The sequence below is a fragment of the Anas acuta genome, chromosome 4, assembly GCF_963932015.1.
Source record: "Anas acuta chromosome 4, bAnaAcu1.1, whole genome shotgun sequence".
Lineage (NCBI taxonomy): Eukaryota > Metazoa > Chordata > Aves > Anseriformes > Anatidae > Anas > Anas acuta.
This window is the reverse complement of record NC_088982.1, coordinates 8,236,491-8,256,625: the sequence shown is the minus strand read 5'-3', so window position 1 is coordinate 8,256,625 and position 20,135 is coordinate 8,236,491. Positions and strand designations below refer to the sequence as shown.

Here is a 20,135-nt window from a genome sequence, read left to right as displayed (position 1 = left end):
CTATTTTAGTTCTAGCTGCCTCCATCTCCTACTGACACCTGCAGGGCTTCGGACTTTTTCGTCCTTTTGCCAAACCCTGCCTGGCTCACCATGGAACCGTGACCAACGAGAACACGTAAAATATGACAATATTAGTCATTTGTTTGAACGTTGCTATGAAACAGGTCACAGGGGCCAGCGTGAGGCCCTGTTTGTGTAGTCACCCGCAGGGGGAAAAAAAAGACATTTGTTCTGTTTTGAAAAATACCTCTTTCATGTGGAAGGGGAGTATGGCTTGGGTGGAAAGCTGCGGCCACCGACGGGGAGGATGAGCCACAATGGCTCAGCCACGCAGCCGGGGCAGCTTCACAAACGGTCCTTCAGCTTGTTTTGCCCATGGCTAACTGCACCTCGCCCGCTGCTGCCAGCCAAAAATTCATCCTCGGCTAAGGGTTGGCTGCATTGCAGGGCAGTTGAAGTAAAATATTACCCCCCTCCCTAACCCACAAGCAAATAGCGCTGCGCACAGAGGCCGGCAGAGGAAGAATGACATCATGAAACCCAAGAGGGAAAGCAAACATCCCGCCAGCTCCGTGCGCAGGGCAGCCACAGACGGACTTTGTCTCTGCTGTGTGCTCCGAGGACTTTTCTCGGCAGCTATAAAGCACGGGCGTGCTGCACACTGCAGCCTGCCCCGATCCTGCTTCTCCCATCCTGGTGGCCAGCGGTGCACAATACACTCAGCACCGTGCCACGATGAATGAGCAGAGAGCATCCCTCAGCCCGTGGTGCTCCTGCAGGGCTCGGGGCTGACCATCGTCAACGTGTGTCCGGGAAGCATGGAAATGATCCATGGCAAGGAGCAAGGCTTCTCCTCCCACAGCGCAGTGCTAAAAAAAAAAAAAAAGGTTTTTCCTACAACGGCAAGGAAACGACCTAAATGCCATACAATCTATCTTCAGGAAATAAATAAATAAACAAATAAATAAATAAAATGTAAATTCTAGGAAGCAACAGGAGCAAAATGCTTCCAGTGCTGCAGATGTAACCTACAGAGATGCATGAATCCCCCCCACGCCACTTTCTTAAAATTAGGCAGGCTACACGCAGTTGAATAAACTTGCATCCAAAAATTGAGGTTTCTGGGAAGCAGTTCAACAGGATCACTCGTAGGAGTATGTTAATTTTATATGGCCATTCTGGTAGGATTGGCCCAGTGCTCCCCAGGTTGCAACACCCCATCTGCTGCTGGCAAAGCAAGGATTTGGGGAGCTCCCTTGCATGCTCCTCCAGAGCCAAAGGAACCAAATGTGGGTCTGCTCCTTGGATGCTGGGCAGGATGAGGTCCCTTGTACCCATCCTGCGAGGCTCTGGGTGCCTGCTCTGGATAAATCCCCATTCTCTCTCCTCTCAGGGGCTCCCCTTGCGCACAACAGGATTGAACACAGTGTTTGCACCACATCATGCTGGGAGGCTTCCAGGTCTGAACAAAATCCAGGGCTGAGGTTTCATCAGAAAATCCTGCCCTTGTGCTAGGGGCATATACTTGGTCCTGTATGGGAGAAGGAGCAAAACATCCCTGATCCTGCATGCACACAATGGCCTGTGTGGACATAAATACACCCACTACTAAAGAAATCCTGCCCTGCTAATCCATGACTGCTTTAAAGTTACAAATATAAAACCTGTGCTGGCCAGGATTCGTGAAGCACTGTAAAATACACCCTCCTGGTGTAGGTTTGGTCACTACAGACCCCACAGACTATTATTAATATATATATATATATATTTTTTTTTTTTTTCAAAGGACCCTCACAACTGGGAATAAACCCCCAAATTTAACAACTTGTTTATCTTTATTATTATTATTTTTCTGTTGGTAAAAGTAAGTTTGCCATGTTAACAAAAGCAGAATAGTTTTATTTAGTGTTCATCTCACACCTTCGACAGCTGCAGCTGTCAGGCACAGAAATACAGTATTAAAATAAACTGAACAGAGTTGCTCATTGAAAAATCACGCTATGCAAACCTGTGGATTGTAACATCAACAGTATAAAATGTAACAAAATTGGAATTTTTTAATTTTTTAAGCTTTTAAAGATAATAGTCCAGGCTATAAAACTATATAAGCATTGAATAAGAAATGTTAAGTCAACAAGTCTACAACAGATACATCTTGTAAAAACTCAATAAATTATATATATATTTATAATATCTAGTAACATTTGAAATCATGCACAGTTTTGTACATTTTCTTTTTTCAGTACATGAAACTCAACGCTTCGAGTACTTGGAATGTACACAATTAGCAGACATTTGTAAGAAAATACCAAAAAATTCTTTTTTTTTTTTATTCCAACAAAACAAAACAAAAATCTATAGAAATCTACCTTCTCAAACTTCCATCGAAGTAACCTCAAACTATAAATTATTTATTTTAGGATAAGGATTTTGTGGCTCTAAGAAGGAAAAAAACAAACAAACAAACAAAAAAAAACTTAAAATGAGATGCTGCCATCCTGCTATTCTGAAACATTGATATGTAATATGCACCAGAGAAAAATGTAAAGAAAATTCAGGATGCAATTACCCTTGCCTCTTTGTGGTAGTAGATAAAGTCTTCTGGACAAAAACAAACAAACAAACAACAAAAAAGCCAACCCAAACCTCCCCCTTTGTCACCTTGAGCCCCAGTAAGATTCTCTAGTTCACTTGCGTGCTTTTAAACTGCAATCTGACGTACAGGAACAAAATAGCACAGCACTCCGAACACAAAAAATTAGGCATCACTGGCATTTTTCAGTGTGTTAGATGCAAAAGAAATATGCAGTCATTGCATCTCCCCTGCAAACAGTGTCACTTCTCTTGCTGTTTTGCCCACATGGGTATTTCTTAAGCCCAAAATACAACGGTACTGGCAAAGGGGGGAAAAAAAAATTAACGCGCGTCATCCAAAGTCAACATTTCGCTTTGCTGCGTACTTGTTATTAACTCGACCACAAAGAATACCTTCATTCGAAAATAGAAAAATAAACACCCACACCCCCCTTAATGCACAGTGGTTAAACTGATGGAAGAATTCTTGGCCCTGTTTTTCTGAAATATGTAAAAATCATCTCTCTGCTGCTATTTGTTTGGTTTTAACCACTGGTGATGTATTGAAAAATAAACTTACCTTTGCTCACTGCAATCCAGGATAAACTAATATTTTTTTAACGAATACATATATATATATATTTATAACATTAAATGTAATTTGTTAAAGGACTGTACATCTATACATTCTTTCAATATTTCCCATGAACACAAAAGAAAAACTTGATTAATATATTTTTTCTCCATTTTTAATAAGTTAAAAAAACACCCTTAAACTCAGTGAAATTTAAAGTTTACAGTAACGCTACGCTATTTAAACCGATGAACAGATATGTTAATGTCTATAAATAACTTTACAAATATACATGTTAAGGTACAATTTTTAAAACAAAACTGTGAAGATATAAAACAAACAACAAATCTTCTCTTTCACCCAGATCAGTATATCCTAGATTGCAATGCTCATATTTTGAGACTCTCTCTCAGTACTGCTTTATGTTGCATTAGTATTATACATTCTTTTTTTTCCATATATTTATTTATATATACACAGGATATATTTATAGATATATACACAGATTCTCTGGAATAAACCTTTTTGATATAAGTTAAAGGCTCTTGCCTACAGGTACCCGTAACTTCTTTCTCCAAGTCACTGCACGTAGATGGAGCCAAACCGCTGGCGCCAAGGGCCGGAGGAGCAGCTCCCCTCCAACTCGCCCTTTGCAAGCAAAAGTATGCAAACCCCCATCTCCAGAAAGTGAGGTTTTCCCCAAAACGGCTGCTCCTGCAGGTTGGGACAGGGCTTGAGAAGCAGCATGGGTGCTCGGTCCCCGTGGGACCTGGCCAGCGGCAGGGTGATGCTCTCCTCCAATTAGGATGACTTGACTGTCTCTTTTTTTTTTTTCTTTTCCTTTCTCCATGACGATTTGCATTTTACTTTTTTTTTTTCTTCTTCTTCTTCCAAAAAAGATTCCTTCTATGTAGCTGGGTAATAAGATCATGAAGCTATAAAAACGACGACAACAAAAATATAGATATTTTTATAAATATATGAATCCCTGCAGGCAACGTGGCTTTTCAGCTCCACCAAAAAGGTTCATGTACAGATTGCATAAGCAAAGAATTTCTACATTCTTTACACTTTTTTTTTTTCCATTAGCTTTTTTTTTTATAAAAAAAAGGAAGATTTTTTTTTCTCTTCTTCGTATTGCAGGCACAGATCGGCTACTCTGGCACTCGGCACGTGACCGCGGAGGCTGGAGGTCAGCACCCCCAGGTTTAACATTCTACTTAGGAAAAAATAAAATAAAAAATACCCCCAAAAAAATCATACAAGATAGATCATCTTGGCAAGAGATTAGTTCCTTCAGGCCAAACAGTGCTTCTTGACTTTTTATACAGCAAATGGGAAAATAAAAAATAAAGATTTTTCTTTCTCTCTCTTTTTTTTTTTTTTTTTTTTTTTTACCCTGAACAGCTCAACAACACAAATCCTCCAGCGTCGCCGAGCAGTTTCACGGAAACATCCTTCACTACGGGTTTGTCCTCGGCGCCCCACGCTCGCGCCGGGGTGGGCGCGCTGCCTGTCCGTCCGTCCGTCCATCCGTCTGTCCATCCGTCTGACTGGGGTGGGGGGGCCGTCACGTCCGGATGACGCCGTTACAGGGGGGGTGCTTGGGCAGGCAGGGCTCATCGGGCAGCAGGTCATGTGCAAAAACTGAGTCGTCCCCCGAGGAGCAGGTGCTGTGGGTGTCCTGGCCAGCCGGCGAGTACTGCTCGAAGGGCACCGAGAGGTCCAGGTACTCCTGAGGGGGTGACAGACCCGTCAGCACCCTTGGGGATGAACCAGCCCTCCCCATGTCCCCCCACCAACACCAAACTCACGTCGGTGGACGTCACGGTGAGGACCCTGTCCAAGTCTTCCACCAGCTGCTTGAAGGTGGGTCGCTGCGAGGGGACGGCGTGCCAGCACTCACGCATGATCATGTACCTGTGGGGCATGACAGGGAAAGGGAGATCGTCACCTGTGGTAAAGCTCGCCCCAAAACCCTGTATGCCTGAGAGAAAAGCTACGGGAGAGGGGAGCAGCAATGCTCAGCCCCAGCCACCATGTCATAAAGCAGCGGGGACGAAGCCCAATGCTGAGGGGATGGTGGCAGATCCCTGCTGAGTGTGGGCAGGAGAAGCCTCCTTTGCTCATATTTGCTTGGGGAGGCACTGGAGATAAGTAATGAGGAGGAACCGAGTGTAATTGTGTCATTTTCTGTGAGGCAAAGCAGGCTGCAGCCCCAGCTCCTTGCACACTGTCCCTTAGGCGCGGGGTGAGGAGGGTGTGAGGCTGTGGTGTCGCCTCAGTGGAAGGGAGGAAGAGGGTTTTGTGGAGCTAAGCCCTCATTACTGATCACCTCACACCTATACGCACTCTCAAAGCAGGTTGAGGACCTGTGCTAAAGACGAGCTGTGCCCCGAATTGCCACCCATCGAATGAGGCAGGTACGTGATGCCCCAGCAGCCCGAAGCAGGCCGTTTGTGGTTGTGGCCACAGAGGGAATGGGGAAAGGGAGAGGAGAGGGGAAAGCTGCTGGGTCACCCTCCTTCCACTCACAGGTCATGGGTGCAGTTGGCAGGTTTATCCATCCGATGGCCTTCTTTCAAGAGTTTGAAGAGTTCCTCGACAGGAATTCCCGGGTACGGAGACCCTCCCAAAGTGAAGATCTCCCATAGTAGCACTCCAAAGGACCAGCTGGAAACCAAAGAAAGATCTTTAAAATTCAATGAGTTGTTTTTTTTTTTTTCCACCCCCCATATCCCCTCCCCCCTGCTCTGCTTTATTTCTGTGCAGCCATGCATAGCTAACAAAGTCATCAATAGCATGACTAATTGCCTAGGCCATTTTTACTAGTTACTTGGAGATCTCTGCTGATCCAACTCAATAGCAAAGAAATCCCAGGCACCAAGTCTGAAATTGAAATGAGCATTTAATCAGATAGGTGACAGCCCATCTATTACCCCCAGCTCTTTGTTAGGTCTTCCACCAGCTCCACTGAATGGAACAAATCAAATTATTCATGCACAGCTTCACTGAATTGCAGGCTTGGAACCACAGGCCACTAATTGTGCAAGCTGATACCAAAACTTGCTTGTTACAACACTCATTTCACTGGCCAAGCTGGGAGAAAAATACCCCAACAAAAATCAGCAGAGCACTAATGTTACACACTCTAGTCCTGCAGCTGTGCTTTGGTTAAAAGTCCTCTTTTCAAAAATATCTTTTGCCTTCTTCATTTTCTTTTTAAAAACAGGGATTATCTGTCTCTGTTTCTCTTTCATGCATGCTCTCTCTCCTGTTCTCTAGCTTTGATTTATCTGTCATGCCCAATGCAGCATTACCTAAGCATGGAAACTATGATTTAAGATCAATAAAGCCAAAGTATGTGAAATTTACAGAAATAGAAATGATTCATTTGTCCAACTGCAAGCAGCGAGCCTTGGGGAGCCGGCAGCCTGTCTGCTAAATTACTGTAAAAAGCTATTATCATCCAAATATTGAAATAAAAAAGCCGGTGTGCATATTGAGCTACTTCAGTCGTTGCAAAGTTTAGATGTGATCTGAAACTGCTTCCCAGACTGCTCTGCTTTCCATTCAAATCAGGAATAAAGAAAGAGCAACCTTTAAGGCAGCACCCTGATAGATTTACATCTTACATAGGCTCTGCTGTTTGCTTACAGTACACCGACACTAAAACCGACAAGATGGGATAAGGAAAAATAAAGGTAAATAAATGAAGCAGCAAAATTAATCTGAGAATATATCTGTTGAATATTCTCCAATCACCTCTACTAATGCTGGGCAGAATATTTCAAGCTCATCCCATGTACTCAACTGAAGTCTGCCTGGGTCAAAGTCTGGAAGAAGTCAAGGGTAACTTTAATGGTTTTTCTCTTCATGATTTTTTTTGACTGCAGGATGAATCTCCTCATCTATAAACTGCACAAGAAATACCTGCCTGCCTGCCAGTAATTTTTCAGCAGCCTACTGGAGATTTATCCTTAGTTAAAAGCAACTAGATAACAGAAAAGCAAAACCACGTGTGCAAAGCTGCAGCTTGGAATTGAATCATTTGTGTTTTCATCCCCAGGCGCCCCAGCACTGAGCAAGCCCTGCTTGAGTTTAGCAGTACATATGTTTTGGGGATAATATGGGTGTTTATTTTACTGTTATTTTATTTTATTTTTTTTAAAAAGTGTGGGTAATGCTTACACATCACTCTGGTGAGTATAGACCCGGTCAAACAATGCTTCTGGAGCCATCCATTTCACAGGCAGCCGACCCTGTAATTAGGAAGACAATGGGAACATCCCATCAGCATATTCCCCCAGCCACAACGGCACCATCTGAATCTTCTTTTCTAATCCAGTTTGAAACATTTTCATTAACAACCACATCTGCCTTCCCGGTCACTGGGCAAAGCAGTAGTGGACACATATAAACAGATTACAGCATTTGATCCCTGGATCTTCGCTAACAATCTTTGCAGTAAATGCTCTCTGTGAACTGTGTTTCTCTGCCAAGGCAGGTTTAACATATCAGAGCATCTAAATCTTTGTGTGGGAACAGTTTCTATTGCTCATAAATGCAGCTAGCTTTGAGGCAGAGAACATAGGACAACAGTTCCATCTCTTCGGTTGGAAGAAGCAGTTTGATGCTCAGACCAAATCCTGCTTAGGCTGAACCAGAGGGGAAATTTCCTAGAGTGAAATCAAGGGCCAGATCCTCTGAGAATCAAACCCTAATCCCACTGAAGTCTGAAGGAGGCCTGAACCCAGGTTTCCAGGGGGCTATTCTACATCAGGGTCATAAACATGCACAAATGGGATTAGGTTGTCAGCTGTCCAACGCAGCTCAAATGGGAAATCCATCTGAGCTGTAATTGAAATTCACAATATTTTTTTTTAAATATATTCTTTTGATATTGCATGGGATCATGATGGGCTTTGTAGGACTGCCTGAGCACTGAAACCCCTTGCAGTTGCAAAGCTGTTGAGCTCTTCAATACACTCAGCTTTTCCACTGCTGTCCTCTGCACCACACTGTAGTTGTGGCTTTTTCTCTTCTGCTGCAGAGCACTGGGAAGTGCTGTGTGCCCTGCAGCATGGCAGAAATCTGAACTGCTTTGGGACTCAGCCCTTGGCTAGGGCTGTTTTCTCACCCTTGGTAGCAGACACATGGAGCTCAGTTGTAAAAAAGAGAGAGAAGTGCATGAAAGCCAGGTAGCTCCAGGAATATAAAAGGTGATATTCCTCGCTCAAGAGCTCTGGTAGGGCCAGAGGTTGGCTCCTTGGGACCTTTATGAACAGTATTGCAACAGGCTCAGAAATGCTCCTTTGGTAAAAAACTTATTTTCTTAGTCTAGAGCCTTCTTGGCAGAACCGAGACCTCTCAACCAGCTGCTAGCACCAGCAGCATCTGTCAGGAAGAAAATGGATGATGGATGGACTCCTGGGATCAGCCTATCTATGGTCCATCACAAGGTGAGGCCAATGGCAGATCTCTTCCTCCTAAGCCCCTCTAAAAAGGGAGATGTGGAGCGAGGGCCGCTTGTTGCAGGGAGAGCAGTTCCCTGCCAGAAAGAAAGCTGCAAGTTCTTGGCAGTTCTGTACTTACATTGGTGGTTTTCTTGTAATAGTCGATGTTGTGAACGTCTCTAGCAAGGCCAAAATCAGCTATTTTCATCACATTGTCTTCAGTGACTAACACGTTCCTGGCTGCCAAGTCGCGATGAATGCACTGTGAAAGGTGAGCAAGTCAATAAATAAGGGCTTGTTAGCTGCTTGCGCCTGCAACTAACAGCAACGTGTGGTTTACGAGCTGCTGTTTCATTGACTCCCAAGCTCATAAAGCTGTGAGCACCGCTTAATTCCTCGCTCTCTGTGTCATCGCTGCATCATGCATGCTCAGTGGGAGCCACCTCTTAGCAACACCTAATCGGCAGCCCCAGCACTGACACGGCCGTGCAGCTTTTCCTTCTCCAAAGTGGATGCATGGATGGGTGAGAAGTCAAACTTTCCTATTCTGTGGGTGCCTACTGGGACATGAAGCTGTTCTTATCCCCCTTCCTCCACAAAGAGGAGTGAAAGTTGATGTCCGGAGTAGAAAAATTCTCAAATTAAGACTTTGCCAACACACCCAAATATCTAATAGCTGTCAGCAGAGGAACAAGCTAAACTAGCTTGCACTGTGCAGAGAGGGAGCTGAAAGCCACCACGAAGCATCCACTCTGAACTGCACTCACAGGGCCAACACACCTGAAATCTGGAGCTGAACTTGCTCTTGCCTTCATGTTCCCTACCCCCAGAAAGAGGTCACACCAGCTGGTGCATAGCTTAGCTAACTCAAAGGCCTGATCGTCCACTTGCTGGTGTCAGGGTAAATCAGGACTAATCCCCGGGGTGTGATGTAAGCAAACACAGCAGCCGGCTCAACGCCAACAAAGTACTCCCCAGGGAGCATCCTGGGCATGGCCATGCCAAATCCACTGCCAGCTCTGCTCCAAACGAGCCTCCACGTGCTGGTGACAGCTGCAAACACGTGCACTGCAAAAGCAGGATCTCAGCTTCCTTTTAGCTGCCTCTATCTTCAGCAATCTCAAAAGAGAGATGGGGGAAAAGACAGGGGCACACAGAGCTCCTGACTTTGTCGTTTAAGGTAATGCCTCCCAGGGTGGAAGCTCACAGCTTTGTCCACCCAGACTACTGCAGGACGAGCCCCATGATCACACATCTGGAAACCAATTACTTCTGCAAGTGGTAGAGGCTGAACAGCTGAGGACACACACCAGGGTCTGGGCTGCTTGTGTTTTTCCATGCCCTTTGGAGATGCTAACAGGCCTGCAGGGGACAGCCAGGGCTGTTCAGCTGCACAGCTCACGAACACAGCCTGCACATGGGTAACAGGCTACTACAGCTTCAGCCTTCTGCAAAAATACTAAGGTCCTTTGTACTGAAAAATCTGGTCTCTAAAGGGAGAAACCTGCATAGGCAAATTTGCCTGAATTTGCTTACACACACACACGTCTCTGAACACTGCTCTGACCAGCATTTTTACCAAATGAGACTTCTCAAACTCACTTTCTGAGATGCCAAGTACTCCATGCCCCGAGCCACCTGGTAGGCGCAGGAAACCAGGTCTTTAAATGTCAGCTGCTCCTCAGGGAGCTTGCAGGTGTCGAAGGAATAGTCCATGCCAGGTGGGCGACGTGCCCTGAGGTATTCCCGCAAGTTCCCCTTCGATGCATATTCCACCAGCACGTAGAGTGGTCCTGCAAGCAAGAACACCATCAGCATACAGAAGAAAAAGAGAAGCACGTGCAGGCTGACCCCTGAGATCTTATTTTTTGAGACATTTTGGACAGTTAGTTAATACAGAGGCCAGTCACAAACCTTGCCTCTCTCCAGGACATCGTTTTATACTGATGAGAAAAGGAGAAAGACGTACAGGAAGACCTCAGGGAAAGGTGCAACCCAAGCCAAACCACATCAGACACAGGCAGGAGTCTGCGGCTGATGCCAGCTATATGGCTGTCAGCAGGGCCCGGCCAGGTCTCACACAGTCAATGTGTGAGTGAGCCAGAGGAAGGAGGAAAAATGCCTTGGTACTGATCAAATACATCAGGCAGGTCCTGTGTGGGGTGAGATTAGCTCCACAAACCCTTGCTGAGCACTAAAAGCAATGCTGTGGATGCAGGAGTGTGAAACACACCACCCTGAGCCTCCCGTTGCCCTGTGAGCTCGTACCGTCCTGCGTGCAGGCACCAAGGAGGTTAATGATGTTTTTGTGTTTCCCAATCATCTTCATCATTTCCATCTCAGAGACCAGGTCTGAAAGGTCCTTGTCTGTGGCATCATCTGGAGAAAGCAAGAGAGGAAGAGAAAGAAAATGTCAGGATGAAAATAAGTGTTTTGTAAAATATTGCTGCACAACCATGTGGGGTTTTAATGGGGAAAAAGTATGCAAAAACTGTCAGTATTTGTTTTTCTTCTACTTTGAGAAGAAGAATCAAAATAAAAACAAAAACTATTATCCAAAAAAGAGAGTATTTGTTCAAAAATAAAAATTGAATAAATGGAAATAAATATTCCTATGAAAATCAGTAATACCTTTCATCTTCTCTTTCACCCTGATGAACATTAAAGTAAAAAAAAGACAGTTTGGGTACTTGGCATCATTTTCCTGTACTGATTGTTTCTCTCTCTTATCTCCTGGGGAAAAGGGTAAAGTTAAGGAAGGGGAAAGGTTAGATCTGGGATACCGGACAGAAGAAGGATTGTAGTTTTTGCATGGAAACCTGTAATTTTTCCACAACCGTAGAAAAATGAGGGAAGAGCTCCCCAGACGAATACTTTGGTTTGGAGAGATGGGAATGTTCCTGCTTCCAAAAATAACCCCAGAATGGACTGAAGGAAATCTAAAGAATCCTTTTCTGATAAGAAATAGTTTTGTTTAAAAAATGTCACCCCGTGTAACCTCAGACCTGGGCTGCTCACTGACAGGGCATCTGCCCTGCCTGTTCCAGCTGAACTCTGCAGGGGGATTTCACTTCTGGATACCAGGAGACTGTGTGGGAGCAGGATGGGAAACAGGGACTCCTCCGGAGGTGCCCCGTGCATCCCCCACTTTGGCTTCCTTTCCATCTCTCATCAGTTTTGGATTGATTTTTTTAAGTGAAGGGTCAGGAATTTGGCAGATGAATTTCTGCAAACTCCACCTGAATTTGTTGCACAAGCTTTTGGTTACATAGCCACCATTGGTTATGGGGGGAGTACAGAGCAGACTGCTTCACCGGGCTGGCTAGAAGTGAAGGTGCTTTCCCTTCTCCTCAGCGATCATATTACCCCTTGGCAGAGAACCGGGTTAATTCCCATTGCCTTTTCCTGATGGGACTTACACCTTAACATCCTCTCCAAGGAGACAGCCCTCGCCCCCAGGCTATGTGGGTGAAGCGGAAGGAAGGCCCCTGTTGCTTTCTTCTATTGGATCTGTTTGTACAAAAGACTTAAAAGAGAAGGAAAGAGAGGAAACCCCAGCACAAGATGCCGCTCCGCCCTCTGTGGGCTCCCCATACCTTTCAGCATCTTGACAGCCACCGTGATGGCCTTGTTCGGCTTGTCCTTATCAATCCCAATCGCTTCTGCCATCACCACTTGGCCAAAACACCCCTCACCGAGCGGCTTCCCCAAGGTCAGGCTGGAGGGAGGAATAACAGGCGTGTTAGTGGGGATCAGGATGGTGATCTGGGAAATGTGGGGACCCTGCCTGTGGGTTTGACTGACCGAGAGCGTGCCAATTCCCACTTGGGATCTGGAGGCAGTTCCAGCTCGGAGACGTTGGCCAGCATCGGCCCGTCGCTGGAGGAGAGACGCGTGATCCGGACCAGGGGTGTGTTGGAATTCATGGAAGAGTTGGACTCCAACGACACCTGCTTGGGTAGAGCAAATGAAGTGTTATTGCCAACTGTATTCCCAGCGGGAAAGCGGGTGGGAACGTGCCCTAGGTGGGTCACTGAGGGGTTTTGAGCTATCTCTGACATCTCACTGGTAATTCTGAAATGGGAAATCCCTCCTACCCCCCTATCTCTTATCCACCCCATCCTTGCAGAAATGAGCTGATTTAGGCACACGTGGTCACTGTCTTCACTGGTGGGAAGGAGGGATGGGTCAGCCAGTGCTCTCCAGCAGGAAAGAGTCCTGGCAGCAGTGATACAAGCCCTTCCTTTGCTCTGCATGCTTCTGCACATGTGTACATGTGCACGTACAGGCTGTGGTTCCATCCTGGCACTGGAACTGCCCACCACGAGCTGTGAAATCCACGTACTTCACCATGTGGCTCTATGTGATGCCTTTTGCCCCTCTGCAATGGCAGAGCATCTCCAACTGCATGGAGAAAGATGACCCCCTTACATCTCCATGAGAACAGAAGGAACAGGCACATTTACTGTGCTCTTGCTCCCCAAGTTACCCCTCTGCCAGGTTTATACTGCTCCCCGGCAAGACCTGCTTTCTGTGCAAGCACTGGGAGCTTGAACCCAAGGCAGATGCCACCAGCTACTGCTCCACTGGAACAGAAACAGATGAATAAAAGGGCATTAGACTTTTAGACTGCAGCCAACTTATGCCTTGGGCAACATCTTTCTGGTAGTTTTGCACCTAGAAAGGAAATTTCAAGGGAAAAAAAAAAAAAAAAAAGGAATGACCATAGGGGGGAATAGGAATCTTGTATCTACTTTCTGTTACCTGTCTCTTAAGTGGAAATTTGGAGACTTTCTGTACAGTGGTGGTGTTCATGGCCTTTTTATTTGGCATCTTCATCCTGCAGATAATCACAATGACCAGCACCAGGATGAAGAGAACTAAGCCAGTGCCGTAACTGAGAATGCCAGCATACACCGAGCCTGAATCGTCCATTTCCATTAGCTCCTCTGCTGCAGGGTGACAAGAGACAGCAGTCAGGATGAGGCCAGCGGCTGCCCGCACGCAACCACACACACACAGCATGAAGGATTTGGGAAGGACCTCTCATCCACACCAATTTTCTGACTGACTTCAGCGAGGGGACCCTCCTAGGCCAGTGGTTTTCCACCTGTGGCTGTAGCTTAAATGTTTGCTTGGTTTGCATTTTTTTTTGGGGGGGTGGGGTGATTTTACTGCCCTTCGATGTGATGCTGGAGGGTCTTCAGCCACAGGTTGAAAACCACTGCTCTAGACTGAAGGCATCTCCACGTCTCTGTGCTGTTCCTCTGAACCACGTCGTGCTCTCTCTGCACATCCAAACCATGGAACTGGGTGTGCCCAGAGCTCCAGTGAAGATCTCCACCGGACCAGTGCCTGCCCTGATGGACAAAGGGGCTCGAAGGGCACCCAGGGGTAAGGCATCACAACGGGAAAATGTCTCACGATAGAAACCTACATAATTATTTTGTGAAAATTTAAGTTTTGTTGGGAGGAGGCCGGAAGGACTGGCCTGGAGAGGTGGCTGAGCCAGGAAGGCAACAGCATGAGCCCAGCAGCAGTGGCCACCTGAGAGCAAGGTGTTTTTGGGGCCAAGAAGGCTCGGTTGCAATTCTCCCCTTGTTCCCTTCACGACAGGCACTTGGACCAGAGGAAGGAGCCATGGTGGTACTGGTTTTCTGCATCAGAGGAACAGTCAGCAGCAGGAAACTTTACAGTGAAGTCATGCCAGCGTGGGCAGCTTGCTAACATCCCATGTCCATCAGCGGCTTTGGCAGGCAGCAGGAGCCTTTCTGCTGGCAGCAGCAGGCTCCAAAACAGGTCTTCGGTGGCTGTTTCCAGGATGCACATGGAGAAATGGTCATGGGTGACTATGGGGGCTGATCCAGAGCATGTGGGCCTATGTACCAGCTGTGCAGGGCCTGATCCTGCCAGGGGGTGATCTTTTCCTGCAGGGAAAGGTTACCAGATCTTTTGGGATCAGGCGCTAGGTCGGTGCCAAAGCTCACAGCATGTCGTTCTCTGCTCCACAAGGACAGGTTCACAAAGTGGGGTTCCCCAGCAGGGTTGGATCCCGCACCTCCCTCCCTTTGGGCAGCGCTTTGGAGCCTGCTGCTGCACTGCCAGCTGTCCTCTGCTGCGTCTGACTTCAATATAAAGTTCCAGTTCAGGTGGTTTTCTTTTTTCTCATTTGTTCTTTGCTTAAATTGGAGGTGTGAGTTCATACGTTATGAAAACAGTGTAACGGTTGAATGAGACAGGATCAGGAGCTTCTTAAATAACAGGGATATTAGTGCTCTAACCAAAGGAAGTGATTTGTCATCCAGTGGATGGCAGAAGCAGAAACAGGATAGGATCAGCTATTTTAGAGCTGGCAAATAAACAGAGAAAAGACCAGCAGATCCCACCGGCAGCAGGGTCAGGCGTGGAGGAAACCCTCTTGAGCCCCAGGAGAAGTGTTTACGACCAAATCACCCACACAGATAAAGTCAAGCTTAGAAATGCCAAAGTTCCTGGTTCCTAAACATATCCCAAGACATTTGTGGGATAGAAACAAATGTGGTCTATGACTCGGTGAGCCAGAGCTGTGGGTATGGGATGCTTACAAGGGCCTACTGAACACACTCCAGGTCTGTTCCTACACCCTCTACAAGGCACAACACCCATTTAGATTTCATGTAAAACATTGCTGGTGCTTTTCTGGGCTGTGCTCATGCTGTCTCCATAGCTGGAGGCAGATTTTGCAGGTGAAGGCACAGCACAGCCTCAGCCCGTTCTTTTGGAGGGCAGACCCCTCCTGTTGCATATTCTGTGCTGGCTTCATTGTCAGCAAGAGCTTTGCACATGAAAGGACCACAAAATTGAGGTCACTCTGGCCTTGGGTTTGAAACCCGTGGCAGCTTTCATCGGTTTCAGCTGGAGCAAAGCAGCATTGAGTGCCCCTGGGAGCCAGCACTCCTGGGCTCTGTCCACAGATGACTCCAGTCGACCTCCCGTCCGAGATCGCTCTCTCTGCCTGTTCATCCGTGAAGTGGAAATAATGCTACAGGCAGGGACGGGGGTACTCACACCGACTACTTGTGCATCTCATTTTTGGTTGAGAGATGAGGTTGGACAGAAAGGTTTCTCCTTGATGATCCACTGTACACGACCAGTGTAGGTGTCCTGGATCATCTGATGGGGAGTTTCTTTCTCCCACTGGGTATGCTTGCAGCATAAGGAGACAAAGTGACAAATTTTGGCACCTAGAGACAGTCTCCTAATGCAGAGGCTGTGAGCACCTCTGAGTTATCCACGTTTAAAAGGATCCTGGGCAATTTGTATCACTGCTGCAATAGTAATTTAAATCCCGAGACAAAATGCAAAATCTGCCAGCTGTGAGTATGCAACAGGGGTCTTCTGCTGCACCGGTTTGTCACCAGCATGGCAAATCCCAGAGGGGAAACCTCCCTGGGGAATGTGTCAGCAGGAACCTGGCATTTCTACAGCAAACATCAAAGCACCCTGGAGAAGAAAGGAGAGGCCAGCACAGAAGGAAATACCTGGTAGCACCGTCAGCCAAGCAGAGTGATGTGAGAAACCAATAGAATTCCCTGCGAGACAAGTATATTCCCCAGCATCCTCAAAAGTAACATTTCGCAAGTACAGAATCTCTAGCTCCTTATCCGTTGTGTTAACACCTGCCGTCTACGGGGAAAAAAAACACACACATATAGAAAGAGGGAAAACAGAGAATAAGCCACATTCCCAGCAAGTGTGAGGACACCACAGGCAAATTTCAAAAGCAGATTAAAGTTTTTCTTTTTTTTTTTTTTTTTTCCAACGGCCCATCTTCCACATTTATTCATTCATTCCCCTCTGCAACCTGTAGTCAAAAGCAAAAAAGTTCCCTTCACCAGGTTCTTACTCTGTCCCACTAAAGAAGCATGCAAGCAAAAGCATCCAAACGAAAAATTGCCCCCACAATATGACTGACCTTCAGTTAGTAGGGTGAGTACAGGGGGGAGAGAGAGAGAAAGTGAAAGGAAAGAGGAAAGAAGGAAAGAAACGAGAAAGGAGGTGAGAGGTAGTGGGGAAAGACTCAAGTGCTGATCAGATGAACATACAAATTGAGTTCATTGAAGAATATTCAGAATTGTCAAATTTTTTTAGACTTATTTGCAGAATGGCCATTTCTAAGCCAAATATTTATCATACAGCCCTTGATACTGCAGCGTGACTCTGGCTGATCCCAAGAAGGTGCTGAACCCTCCAGGGGTCAAACAGCTGGAGTCACACCAGAGAGCTCACAACTCTGCACTGCTCTCTGCTTAACGTGCTTGCTCATACAAGTCAACGTTGATATTTATTTCCCAATTATGCCTCAAACGGACAGAAGTCAGTCCGTAACGACTGTATCAGTTTTAGGGGCAAAAATCTTGGTTTTCCATAGCACCGAACGTCACAGGTCATTAGCATGCAATTCTGTTATCAGCACTCAATTGTAAGGAAGGGAAAGGAATAAAAGCGTGAAGAGTTGATAGCAAAATTTGACAGTCATTTTATTGTGGGAATTTTTCCATGGCAATTGCTGTATAGGCGTTACATTCTTGTAAAAAAAAATTAGCAAGAAAATAAGATAAAGCCATTCAGCATCAGTTGACAGGGTGTAATACAAAATGAATAGTAATTTTAATCACTAGCTTCTTAAAATGTTATAGCTCATTCTTGCAGTTGCCAGGGCCTTGGGACAGAGTCTGTGGTTTACCTGGTTTTGGTTTGCGAATGTGGAGCCAAAATGGTTTTTCGGCTATGCCTACGAAATTGTTGGCTCTACACAGATATTCTCCTTCATCTTGTTCTGTCACATTGAACAGATTTAGGTTAGCATCGGCTTCAGCGTTTTTACTGATCCAAGACTGCAGGAATAGACAGAAACCTGAACTTCAGTAAACCAAACAATACCTCCATCGAACCTATATCAGCTAGGATTGACTGTTTATTGCCTATTTTCTTTCTGGCTGTAGCACCATCCCCAGCTCGCCCTGTGGTGAGAGACCTACCCAGGACCTGGGCGAAGAAGAGAAGTCCCCAAACCACACGTAGGTGACCTCCCACCCCTTCGCTGGTGTTCCTGCTGCTGGAGGCACGCGTGCCATTTCTTTCTTAGAACAATTTCCCACTTTTCCATCTGACAGCAGTCAATGGCCCTACAGTTCCCTAATAACTCTGCAGACAGGAGCACCAGAGAAAGGGCTTCGGCAGAGATTTGTGTTTGCAACCCGGCTCGGCAAATACTGTTTCAATTATCAGATTCCAAAATAGAATTTGGAAACAAAATATAAGCAGCGGCGGTCTGAAACTTGCTGCTGACTTTGCCTTTCAGAAATTAGCTGTAATTTTTTCCACTGCTTATAGGAGCCTCTTCTTTACTAAATAAAGTGGCATATATAAATCAAACAAACTTGAGGCTGTTAAGCAGGGGTTTATTTCTCTTCTTCCAAGCTGCCACAACTGCGTATCAGTTTGTTCCTAAACAGTTGTTTTTATTTTGGTTGAAAATGCACACACACAAAAAAAAATCACAACTGTTTTGGGTGGCCTCAGAAGTAGCCTAGGGAAGGTCCATAAAAATATCAGCTTCAGTCCTGGAAATGAAAATAAAATGATCGCATTTCTCAGTTTTGTTCTTATGTCCTCCAGCTCCATCTCAATGCTTTTGATTTCAGGGCCTGAGCCTGCCAATGTGACTCTCAGCCCATGAAAATCAGCAGGGCTGCCAGATCTCATAGGTTATTGGAAGCCAAACCCAGAGGTGGCATCAGCAAGGAGCCCTGGTGTCCACATCTGATGGCAAACCCTGCTGGCTTTGACCTGATCTCGTCTCTGAGGCTCACACGCTGCAAGGTCTGTCTGTCCTGACCGGGGGGGAAATGTGCCTGCCTGCTGCTGCCGCCTTGTTTATAATTAAAGCGGGCATGTTTCAATGCCGAACGTACAATTTAGCCTTTGACAAAGCTCGGGCACCGTGCTGCCAGCCCCCCTCCAAAACTGGAATGCATTTAGTGCTCCTCTGCAAAGAACAAGGGCTTTCCTTTGATCACAAATGAGCCCGGCTTTCAGGAGCTGACGCAGGTGATGGCTTGGTTTTGTCAGGCTGCTTAAAAAATAGGTTGAAAGTACAGCATTCAGTTTATCCATCTGGCCTGGGGTGGGTTTTGTCCCCGTGATTTAGATGTGAGGGGGAATTTCACATGCTGGGCACCTCTCCTTCCCCCTTGCTCTGATGGAGACTGGTCTGCTCCCCATATACAAACTGCCCTGCAGCAGGTCCTTGGCTCCACAAAATCTCCTGAAGGCAGGAGGGAAGGACAGGCTGATAAAAAAGCCTTATCTCCCTGCAGACACCAAACTACCAGGCAGTAGGGAGCCCCTTCTAAAGCAGCAGAGGTCAAAAGGGCTGCTAGCAGGACCCTGCTCTGGCAGCATGGCCAGGAGGGCAACGAGTCCATACAGCCAAAGGACTGGCCCCGAGATGACAGCGAGATCATCTTTATTTTTGAAAAAGCAAACAAGCACGTACACCAAAAAAAAAGGAAAAAAAAAAAAAAGAAAAAAAATCCCTGCAAAGCTGGGCCTGATACAGCTCTGCGGAGGCCCAGTACTGGTGCACAAAAGATGCATCCCAAAATGGAAATGCTCCGTGCCCCAGTGCTGATGCCGGCATTAATACAATTCAAAGCATTCCTGATTAACCAGAAGTAGTAAATAGACGTGTGCTGGTCCTATTCAGCAAAAATAAAACCAAACAAAACTTCTGCTTTCAAATGCCTGCCTGTGCTCCCCTTCGAGGAATGCGGAGCCTTTGCCGTCCACAGAAGAGAAGGTATTTGGCAATTCTAATTACCTAGCCACCCCGGTGCCGCTCAAACGTAATTTTAAAACACTATTTATACGGACTATTTATATGTTCTTTGCCACAGCAAAATGGGAGCTTGTGCTTGTGACACAAGCCACTGTTCGCAGCGGCTCTGCAAACTTCCCAAAGGTAGCACTTTATCCCATGGGGACCACACACGGAGCTCGGAGACTATGCGAGATGGCATGTGACACAGCCAGCTATTCAGAGCGTGGTACTGGGCTGTGAAACCAGGGGGAAATTCAAATATGCATAATTCAAACATATTCGGAGACACAGACAGAAAATAAAAGTTTTATCAACTCGCGAGGAGCGCCTGCTGCCAATCCTGGAGAACTGTCTCCAGCCATTTCTTCCAACTGATCTGTTATTTCAATCTATGTAATTATTTCCAGGGTCTCTGGCTTTTATTATCATGTATCTGGCTGAGTTACAGTTTTGTAGATGCTGTCTGATAAGTTTGGTGTTTTTTTAAATTTCATACAAAGAGATAAAAGGGTGTGTGCAGCAGGATGTGCACAGCGAATGCCCATGCAGAGGACAACCTCTGCTCAAAACTGCAGGGACAAAATCTGGTTTCAGAGACAGAAAAACTGGATTTGGCACTACATATTTTAATGAATACAATACAAACACAGGATGCCTTTAATTATTT

General features: G+C 46.1%; 1 protein-coding gene across 6 annotated transcripts in view; it reads right to left on the bottom strand.

Moving 5' to 3' along the window:
* Positions 1–1,878: 1,878 nt before the first annotated feature.
* FGFR3 (fibroblast growth factor receptor 3) overlaps positions 1,879–20,135 on the bottom strand; it is a 55,651-nt gene continuing 37,394 nt past the window's right edge. Inside the window, exons 8-18 of one of the 6 annotated variants that reach the window (XM_068679677.1) lie at positions 17,330–17,480; positions 13,363–13,556; positions 12,409–12,554; positions 12,201–12,322; positions 10,873–10,983; positions 10,207–10,397; positions 8,744–8,866; positions 7,340–7,410; positions 5,684–5,821; positions 4,963–5,068; positions 1,879–4,883 (exon numbers count right to left, since the gene is read on the bottom strand). In XM_068679677.1, coding sequence (XP_068535778.1) covers positions 4,719–4,883; positions 4,963–5,068; positions 5,684–5,821; positions 7,340–7,410; positions 8,744–8,866; positions 10,207–10,397; positions 10,873–10,983; positions 12,201–12,322; positions 12,409–12,554; positions 13,363–13,556; positions 17,330–17,480 — 1,518 coding nt within the window. In that variant the 3' untranslated portion in view covers positions 1,879–4,718. Of the gene's footprint in view, positions 4,884–4,962; positions 5,069–5,683; positions 5,822–7,339; positions 7,411–8,743; positions 8,867–10,206; positions 10,398–10,872; positions 10,984–12,200; positions 12,323–12,408; positions 12,558–13,362; positions 13,557–16,124; positions 16,270–17,329; positions 17,481–20,135 lie in introns of all 6 variants that reach the window. The other 5 variants (XM_068679678.1, XM_068679680.1, XM_068679679.1 and 2 more) reach the window with 5 other exon arrangements.